The sequence below is a fragment of the Corythoichthys intestinalis genome, chromosome 2 (assembly GCF_030265065.1).
Source record: "Corythoichthys intestinalis isolate RoL2023-P3 chromosome 2, ASM3026506v1, whole genome shotgun sequence".
Lineage (NCBI taxonomy): Eukaryota > Metazoa > Chordata > Actinopteri > Syngnathiformes > Syngnathidae > Corythoichthys > Corythoichthys intestinalis.
The window spans coordinates 38,787,087-38,797,397 of record NC_080396.1 but is presented as its reverse complement, the minus strand read 5'-3'; the positions used below and the strand labels follow the sequence as shown (position 1 = coordinate 38,797,397).

Sequence of the window (10,311 nt, the reverse complement as noted above, 5' to 3'; positions counted from 1 at the left end):
AAATTCATATTGTATTTGGTGTATATTTAAAGAATCAAACTGTCCACTTTTACATACAGTATTATGTGTTTTTATGCAGATGAAACTGATTTGTAATTTAAGTCCAAGCGATGCATGCATGAAGCTGTTTGGGCATAAATTAACAAAAGCCAAAGTATTTGTCTATACACTTTTGCAATTTATCATGTCAGTCGTTAGAAAGAACATAAAGAAAATTCTAACTTATCCATGCCTTCAACTGAGTACATACATAAAATCAAGCATGTGTTAAGAGTGTACATGTACAGAACTTGTGTACGTGTGTGTTTGTATGCGCGTGAGAGAGCGAGTGAGCGCCCTTTAAAAACACAGTTTGTAATCAGCTGTGTGCAGTGCTCTCATTGTAACCATTGAGAGTTGAGCTATGTGCTGGGCAGGGGAAAGCTCTCAGGTCCCATCGGTATGTTCATCCAAGCAGCAGCAGTGGATGTGAACGACTTAGTGTCTTGACACCATCGGTGTAGCTCCACTTCCAACTAGAAGGTGTCTGTTGTATTCCACTTAAGGTAAGATTTCAATATGAACATACTGTCTGTATTAAGATTGATATTATAGGTAAGTAGGATTAGAAAGAAGATAAATTAGATTACCGAGAAAATAACATGACATTCTGACATAATAATGGTTTTGTTGCAAATTTTCAGTATTTTCACTTGCCACAAAAGTTGCTAATTTTTAAGTACGATAGAACTTAATACAGAAAAACTTCGTTACTTAGACTTTTGTGTGATTAGCTCATGATGAGGATTTATGGGTTGCTGTTTCAGGTACTGTATCAATTAAAACCTTACATAAGAGTATTTCCTTTATTTTTTTCTTAATATCATGAGTGGGCCAGAGATGATTGACTTGGGCCTCACCGACGGCAGCCTGATCGATGAGTTGATGGTGCTAACATCGCAGAGCCTTGGGCAACTGGAGATCCAAGAACACTTCAACGTCATTAAGGAGATCGGCCGAGGAAAATATGGCAAAGTGTTGCTGGTCACACATCGCTTTAAGGGTACATCTTTGTCATCGCTTACGATCAGATCAAAGCGTGTGTTGGGAAGTTGTACTCATAGGACTTCAGTGTAAAAACATACAAGAGTGTTGCGCTAAAGAGCACAAAATTAGAGACCAAGACCTGCTCGAGACCAGAACTCACCAAGACTACGACTTTTGTCACTCGAGATGAGGACAACCCAAAACTGGGACTGAGATACGACCACGTCATTATACTTTTTTTTTTTTAATTTAAAAGAAAAAAAACACTAAAAACAATTGCCCATTTCCCCAATGGAATTGACAGCTTGTCTGCTTTATCCATCAGTAGAATTGACGGAATTGACTTATATAGTCGTCACTGGATTTGACGGTTATGTGCGCCATTGGAATTGACACCTATAAATGCAGAGGAGGGTAGAGTTGCCAGAAATAGTACACAAGTAAGAGTAGCGTTACTTCAAAATAATGTTACTCAAGTAAAAGTAGTCACCCATAAAAATGAATTCGAGTACAAGTCAAAAAATATTTGGTGAAAAGAATACTCAAGTAATGACTAACATTGTAAGTAACTGCGAAAGATGTTAGATTTTTCTTTTTTTTTTTTTTTTTTGACAATGGTAATTTTTTTTCTCACCACGAAGTCATCTATATGAACTGTTATTATTATACTGTACAATAACATATTACATACCACATTAACCTAAAGAAATACGACAACAACAAAAAAAACCATTACAGAACCACATTAAGCCTGTGAAATACAAAATAATAATAATAATAATAATTGAATTCTGGCGGGAGAAAAAAAATACAGAAATTAAGCATTATTCTTCCAAAAAGCATGAGTACCCTCTAGTGGAGAAAAAAACACATTTCCCATGATAAAACTAAAAGGATCATATCTGCGGTTTTCCGCGGTCAATCTGTGCCGAATAAAACCTGGGAAAGAGATTAAAATCCATGCTTTTGAGTCATGTTGACTGCGGCGCTCTATGTCAAGCACTTAATTTTTTACTGTGCTTTAAAGACGCCATGTGATTGAACAGGCTGGTGTTATCATATAACGGCAAGCTTGAGTCACTCATGTGATGACTATTGCGACATCTCATTGGTGAAACTGATTGAGCCACTGCTGGCGTCTCTGGCAAAAATTTGTAGAATTAAGAGAAAAAAATGTAACGACTAGTTCAGCCAAAAGTAGCAGAGTAAGAGTAGCGTTTCTTCTTCACAAATCTACTCAAGTAAAAATAGTAGTAAAACTACTCTTAGAAGTACATTTTTCTCAAAACGTTACTCAAGTAAATATAACGTACTAAATGTAACGTGTTACTACCCACCTCTTTATAGATGTCATTAGAGTTTATTGATACATCTGTTGTTGGAATTGGCAGACATTTACGTCACTGGAATTGACGAACATTTCCATCTTTGGAATTGACGGATAACTCCGGCTCGAGTCGTCAACCAGGGCATCCATGCAAGTCAAACGGGGATTCTCATTTACTTGTGCTAAACCTATGAGCCAGGTAAGCCGAATAGAGATCCTTATGTCTGCACGAACTTATGAGCAAGAATTGAAGTCCCGATGGTGAAAAAATGTCCTCCAAATCAATGGTTGCCTTTCGAATTGGATAAAAATCAAACAAAAACACCAAATATGGCAATGGAACGGATGACACAGCCAAGAGGAAGAGAATAAACAAAAACACCAAATATGGCAATGGAACGGATGACACAGCCAAGAGGAAGAGAAGAAAAATAAAAGACCAATATGATAGAAGAAATAATAAACAATTGTTGAAGTCGATTAGGATGACCATTCCAGAAATAGACAATAAAAATTGACTTTTACAATTTTATAGCCTAACCCTGACCCTACTTTTTTTTTTTTTTTTTTTTTTTTTAGAAAAACAATCAAACCTTTACTGAAACTATTCAACAGATGAGATATTTAAAACAAAGTTTACATTGTTTATATTACATTGGGATCTATGGGGAAAGGGAGTGAAATGGTGGGAAAAAATGGTTGAAGACCTTTGCTGCAATTTACAGGATATACTGTGTGTGTGTGTGTGTGTGTGTGTATATATATATATATATATATATATATATAAAATACTATAATACTATAATATAATACAATTATTTAATATATTTAATTTAAAAAATAAGGTAATACTATCATAGAATATTTATGACAACGAACGCACTGTACACCTAGGACTCGATCAAACCTATTTGAGGGCTATCCTCAAAAAAAGGGTGTTTTATGATTTTGAGATATACTATTTACGATGTATCCAGGAATTTTGTTTCGAACAATAAGTTGACTGCCCAAAAAAAAAAAAAAAAAAATTTTTTTGAATAAGTAACATTGATTCATGAATTATTGATTTAATTAAAAAATACTACAAAATTGCTAAATTATGAAATAAATATACTCTTTAAAATACGTGACTTTAATGAAAAACAATTATAAATGAAATTTAAAATGCAATACGGTATATTTTATCATACTTCAGCTACAGTTATTGAATTTGCTCTGGCTTCATGTGACGTGCAAATGAGATCTCTTGACAGTGATGATGGATTAAACAGTGCAATGTGGGGTAGTGTGTTTCCATCGAGATTGTATGACACAGTATATACTCCAAATGTATTTGTTACCTTTTTACTTAATATAGAGTAGATTTTTAAAAATCTGGATGTTTTGCAGGGACTCCCATGGCTTTGAAAGTAATGCCGAAAACCTCAACTAAACTCCAGGGCTTCCTGCGAGAGTACTGTATCTCCTTGCATCTGTCCAGCCACCCCTGCATCGTGGGTTTGTTTGGCATCGCCTTCCAGTCGAGTGAGCACTACTGCTTTGCCCAGGAGCTTGTAATTGGAAGGGATTTGTTTGCTGTCATTCAGCCCAAGGTAAAACCGGTAATCAACCAGAGAAAGGGGGGGGAAATGCTCTTTCTGTTTCTGCAGCATTTTAGTAATTATACTTGTTTACTTTGATGATCATATGTGTACAGTAACTGTCCATTCTTTAATTCAATACTTGTAAATCCTTTATTTCAGGTGGGGATTCCTGAGCCATCTGCTAAACGTTGCGTGGTCCAGATTGCCAGTGCTTTGGAGTTCATCCACAGCCGCGGCCTGGTCCACCGTGATGTCAAGCCTGAGAACATCCTTCTACTGGATCATGACTGCTGCCAGGTCAAGCTGGCAGACTTTGGCCTTGCCCAAAAGAGGGGTACTCTAATCAGTTTCATCACAGGGACCCTGCCTTATATGGCCCCTGAGCTTTGCAGCGTTGCTCTCTTGGAGGGCCAAAAAGAAGTCACTGCTCCTCCACTCAGTGTGGAGCCAAGTCTTGACACTTGGGCCTTTGGGGTGCTTATATTCTGCATCTTGACGGGTTACTTTCCTTGGGAGCGTTGCATGGACACGGATGACTGCTACCAGGAGTTTGCTGATTGGTTAAGATTGGGAGAGAACGCTGAGGAGGACAATCCTCAGTTGTGGAAAAAGTTCACCCCAGAAGCTATGGAGTTGTTCAGTAAGCTCCTGGCTGTGGATGCCGAAAAAAGGTGCACTGAAGGGGTGGTGAAAAAATATGTAGGGGAAGCTTGGCTTAAGAAGGAATATGGGATGGAAGAGCAGCAGCCAGTTAAACAAGGCAAAGTATAATGCTAGTCATAAAAAGCTAAGCAATACGAAAAATTCCATTTGCTGGACGTTTTAAATCAATCCCTGAATTGGTTAGAAAATGAATGAATGAGTTATAAAAATGTACAAAACAATCTATTGCTGCTTTGGTCAAAATGTTGTCAAAAGTACAGTATAGTTAACTTGCATTTAAATTAATCAATGTCATCTTTTAAAATTTGTTCAGTTATTGTGTTTATTTTGTATATTTTTATTGAACATGAATTAGATCCAGAACAAGTCTTTGAGACATTTGTATCATCATTTTAAAAATCCGCCAGTGTACTTTTGAAAAGGTAAATGAGCCAGAAATGTATCACAAGTGTCATAAATAAGCAGGGCAAAGCCCTGTAGTATGCACATGTTCCTTTGCTTTCTTCTGTTTACTTGACAACAGTCTGGCAAGATACGACACTCTGGTTGGGATGTGCAAGGCTGAGCGGTGTTAGCATTGCATTTGCCTGAGTGGATTGCAATAAAGAAGCCGCAGAGGTCACCCTGAGGAGTGAAAATCTTTTAACTGTGTCACTTGAATATAATATATAGGCTTAGGCTTGGACCTTTTTTGAATAATTTGAGCGATAGATACAAACTCCCATGTAAGGGCTTGATTCAGTCTCTTAAATATGTGTAGTTTAATTAATTAAGGAGTATGGAATTTTGCGGTGCTTTTATTTACTGTAATTGTGACTGGTATAAACAATACTACAAAAGACAATTAAATAAAGAATGCTTTGAACAATCCAAATGGCATGTTTTATACTTTTACAACTTTTACGTATTTTTCATTTTTACAAATAAATATTCACACATTTTTGGAAGCAGATTCTCCACAAGCTCATGTGCAAAGAGCAACACTTTATATGGAATTTTCATGGGTGGTAGGGGCAAAAGAGCTAAAAATATAAAGTTTATGTTCAATAGAATAGCATCTGCTATGATGATTGGATACTGTAACTGGTTAGACTGTGACAGCAGGTGCACGGAAAGAAATATTTATACAAATCCATCCTTCCAATTATCATTCCTGCATCCACTCTCTTGGGCAGAGATCATATAACCCTTTGAAGCTATAGAATAGAATAGAATAGTGACCTCAGTACAACCTTAGTGTGACTATCGCGCCATCTCATTTTCCGAACCCCCTTCGATTGAATGATTCCCTGGCATGAAACCTCAGCTGGCCCGCAGCAAATGGATGTTCAGCATGGGACATAGGGCATCAACTCACTTGGCCCAACTCATACTATGAGAGTTATCTTTCAGCTCCCCCTTGACCCAACTGCACATTCAGGCTTGTCAAACAAACACTGATGAAGCTAAAGTAAATCCAGCAGCAAAGTGTATGCATGCCTTTGACTCAACCCACTATGTAATGTCCGTGGGAGTAAATGGTCACGGTGAAAAAATATAAACATACATATAAATATAAATAATCTATTAATTTTCAAATTTCTTATCCTTGTCAGGGTCGCAGGGTGCTGGAACTAGCTGACTTTGAGCAGACGGCAAGCTACACCCACACAGAGCGAGACAACCATTTGCACGGAGAACAGATCCCAAACTGTATCTGCCAAAGGCTGGCGAATTCACCATTACAATATCAGTGATTGATAAATAAATAAATAAATGAATAAATAAATAATCATTTATTTATTTCCAGTACCGCTTATCCCCACAAAAGTCACAGGGGTGCTATTACAGTTGATATTAGTCATATTTTGTTCAGAAAAGTCAGAATACTGGAATAGCGATTTTAATATTTTGATAAAAAGTGTTTGACAATATTCAATTCTATTTATTGTTTTAATTTCATTTTAAAGCTCTGTAAACTACACATGGTTAACAACAAACTAAACGTTTGAAGAAATTCCTAACACTAAGAGGAAAAAAAAAAATTTCTCCAACATAAAATGAAAAAATTGATAAAGTCAGGGTAGTTTGAGTAAAAAGGTTGCATTTTCAAATTAGACAAGCACAAAAGCGTGTTATTTGTGGGAAAAAAACGTGAATGAAGTTGCTATTTTGCAAGACAACTATTTCTTTCAAGAGAATAAGATATATATATATATTCATGCATGGATTTTCAACAACTTTGTCAGGGTTGGGGCTGCTGGAGCCAGTCGCATCTGACATTGCTGATGCTGTATCATAGGAAAGCTCTCAGTACAACCATCTTATAAAGATAACTAAACTATGCATGCTACTATCACGTTGAGAAACATATTTGGACCATAGTACCAACACTTTGTCATGTTGACAAGTTGCCATGGCGCTGCTCATTCAGTTGTTCACTCAAAGGTTACACTAAATTGCACACCATTACACACATGAGACACTCACACAGCTGTAGACACACACATCCAAGCCAGCTGTCTATCACATTGGTCAGCTGTAAATAATGTCATGATGTCTGTTTTGGAAAATCTCCATAACTGAGACGTTTCTCACATTTATAAAATTGAGGCATGCATTCTGGACATGATCATATACTCCACAGGTATCAAACACAAGGCATGGCAGCCAGACTGTGTCTAGTACATCGATGTCAGCAGATTTTACAAGTATTGCAAAAGTTGGAGGAAAAAAATTGCATTTTCCTGATTTTAAAACTAGTTATCCAACAAATAATCTGATGAGGCAGGTGATCAAATGTGCAGTTTGTAGTGCATATAATGGCTTTCTGACGAAAATACTGCTAAAAAGTCTGTGCTGAGGAGAGCATCATGGAACAAGCCTAGAACAGTAACACGCAAATGTATTGCTATTCATTGAGAAAGAATTTTATTGTGATTACGTATAATCAGGACTATTGATATGATTTACTCTTTCATTTCAGTTAAATATCCATGATTGAAACAACTGAATTTTTCACACCAGCGTATAAGTCACACCAACCGGAAAATGCACAATCAAGTGGGGCATGGGTTTCTCACTGGATTACAGTTACAGTCCCCCAAGTTACATTTTGGGGGAATTGTACTTTATAAGACACCGAGAAAAAATCTCATACATTAGAGTAATACAAATAAAATAGGTGTCTACTAAAGTAACATATTAAGAGTTATTCAGATTACTATAGCCAAAACAAAACAACAGTACTTGTTTACCAAACTATTAATGTCTCTCAAAATCACGATCAAATTTTCATCTTTAGCATAATTTCTGAAAAACTCCATCAACTCTGTACTCACAAACCCAGCCACATAATGAAAAAAATGTGTGATTTCGTAGTCTGGAAAATGCAGTAACTCTATCAGATACAGCAATGATAGTGAAAGAGGCTTTCTGTGCCAAACACAAAAACAGTTGATGCCCAGTTGCCAGATGCCAGTTGTTCATGACATCTGCATCATCAATCAAGCAGATGCCCATTGTGATTTTGCATGGAAACAATACACATGCATTTTTGGGATTTAGAATTAAATCAGCTGTAAGTCATTTATTTTTATACAGTATTATGATATTGTGATATTGTACAATTAGAATTATTGATATAAACAATACCCTTCCAGGTGGAGGCCTCAATTACCCACATGTTGTCAATATATTCAGCATAGCTCAGTTCCTATACACCACAAACAATGAGTAAATACTGTACTTTCAATTCTTCAAGAATGCAAACCTACTGCCTGCTTTTATGTTAAATTATGGGCTTGACTAATTGCATCCATTAGAAACTCCTTTTTATTCTGCCATTTTGGTGATCTACTTCATCTTCAAAGCAGACTTGATCCAAGATTGTAATCCATCAGCATATCATCAGACAAAAAGGCTACATGTGTTGTTTACATACAGTATCTGTCAAATGAGTCCCCTTGGGTGTATGGCTGCCTCTGCAAAGCCATGGTGCTTTGGTCACCCACTGATAAAGCATGCAAGGCATGCTGGGACATCAATCTTCTCTTGTGTGTCCTCTTTTGACATGTTCTAACTTTTGATGACCTGCAAGAGAAACGAAACAGTTTATAGCAATGTGAATGGCAAATTATAATCAACACTTAAGCTACATTTTGAGCCATCAAAATATTATTTTTGTCAGCCCAATTCAAGCGTGACTGGATTTACTTTAAGCTGAAGGGCTGTTTTACAGCGATTGAAGTTATAAAATGTATTGATGTGATTAAGTTGTAACCAGTGCTGCCCAATTCATTCTGTCTAGGCCATGTACAAAATCAGTTTTCATTCAGTAGCTGGGTAACTATACACTAACAGTCAATAATTGTTTGTATAAGTACAACACTTTTTTTTTTAATTCATGCAATCATATGTTTCATCTGACAGCCATATTCCTTAACAATACATACATTTTATTCACTCCTTAGCAAATAAAGCATTATTGATTCTCAAGTACTCCACTGTCTGAACCGCCTATCGTGACAAGGGTCGCAGGGGTGCCGGAGCCTAACCCAGCTGACTTCAGGCATGAGATGGGGGACACCCTGAACTATTTGCCAGCCGATTGGAAGGCACAAATACACATACAGTACAACAGTTCAACTTCACATTCACACCAATGGACAATTGAGGGTTTTGGAGTAACCTACCATAAAGGTCTGGGAAGTGGGAAGAAGTACATCGTAAAAATATATATATACAGTCATGTGAAAAAATTAAGACATCCCATTAAATACGTATTCAGTTCTTTATTCAGAAATGTTCATATATCAATGTCTGATCTTGGTTTTCTCTATCTCTGGAAAAGAACGTGATTTAATAGCAGGTAAACAACGAAAATTACCATTGTTTTACACATTAAACCAAATTCATCAACAAAAATATATATTCTACCTGAGGAAAATTTTTGGACACTCTACCACCTAATAGCTACTGTTACCCCCTGTGGCTGAAATAACATCAGTGAGGCGCTTTTTGTAGCCATCTACCAGTCTTTGACATTGGTCTGAAGAAAGTTTGCCCCACTCCTCAACGCAGAATACTTTCAACAGCGACTGACTGTTGAAGTGAGTGAAAACACGATGGTGAGAGCAAAGGAACTGTCTGAGGCCTTCGGAAAGAAGATTGTAGATGCTTAAGAGTCTGGTAAGGGATTTCAAAAGAGCTCAAAAGAATGTAAAATCAGCTATTCCACTGTCCAAAAAATAGTTTACAAGTGGAGGACATTCAAATAACTGCCAAGATGCCCATGTCTGGCCGTCCAAGCAAATTCACCCCGAAAGCAGACTGCAAGATGCTAACAGAAGTCTCCACAAACCCTAAAATTTCAGAGAAAATTTTCAAGACCTACAGCTGGCTCTTGCTACTGTTGAGGTGAAAGTGCATGCCTCTACAATCAGAAAGAGACTTCACAAGTTTAACCTTCATGGAAGGTGTGCAAGGAGAAAACCTCTGCTCTCCAAGAAGAACATGATGGCCAGACTGAAGTTTGCTAGAGTGAATGTAGAGAAAGACCAGGGCTTCTGGAATAATGCTCTTTGGACAGATGAATCAAAAAATGAATTATTTGAACACCAGAAAAGAGGACATGTTTGTCATAAACCCAATACAGCATTCCTGGAAAAGAACCTCATACCAACTGTGAAGCATAGAGGTGGAAGTGTCATGGTTTGGGGATGCCCAGCTGCA

At 37.1% G+C, this 10,311-nt stretch overlaps 1 protein-coding gene across 1 annotated transcript; it reads left to right on the top strand.

The window, feature by feature from the left end:
- Nucleotides 1-395: 395 nt before the first annotated feature.
- On the top strand, nucleotides 396-5,388 carry si:dkey-8e10.3 (serine/threonine-protein kinase SBK1). Its single transcript, XM_057829657.1, has 4 exons — nucleotides 396-545; nucleotides 870-1,042; nucleotides 3,743-3,945; nucleotides 4,096-5,388. Exons 2-4 carry the CDS (start codon nucleotides 880-882, stop codon nucleotides 4,705-4,707), a joined length of 978 nt encoding a protein of 325 aa, XP_057685640.1. The 5' UTR covers nucleotides 396-545; nucleotides 870-879; the 3' UTR covers nucleotides 4,708-5,388.
- The last annotated feature ends 4,923 nt before the right edge of the window (nucleotides 5,389-10,311 follow it).

Coding starts and splice junctions, on each gene's coding strand:
- si:dkey-8e10.3 (XM_057829657.1), top strand. CDS start 880: ATGATTGACTTGGGCCTCACCGACGGCAGCCTGATCGATGAGTTGATG. Junction 1,043..3,742: donor GGTCACACATCGCTTTAAGG/GTACATCTTTGT, acceptor GATGTTTTGCAG/GGACTCCCATGGCTTTGAAA. Junction 3,946..4,095: donor TTGCTGTCATTCAGCCCAAG/GTAAAACCGGTA, acceptor CCTTTATTTCAG/GTGGGGATTCCTGAGCCATC.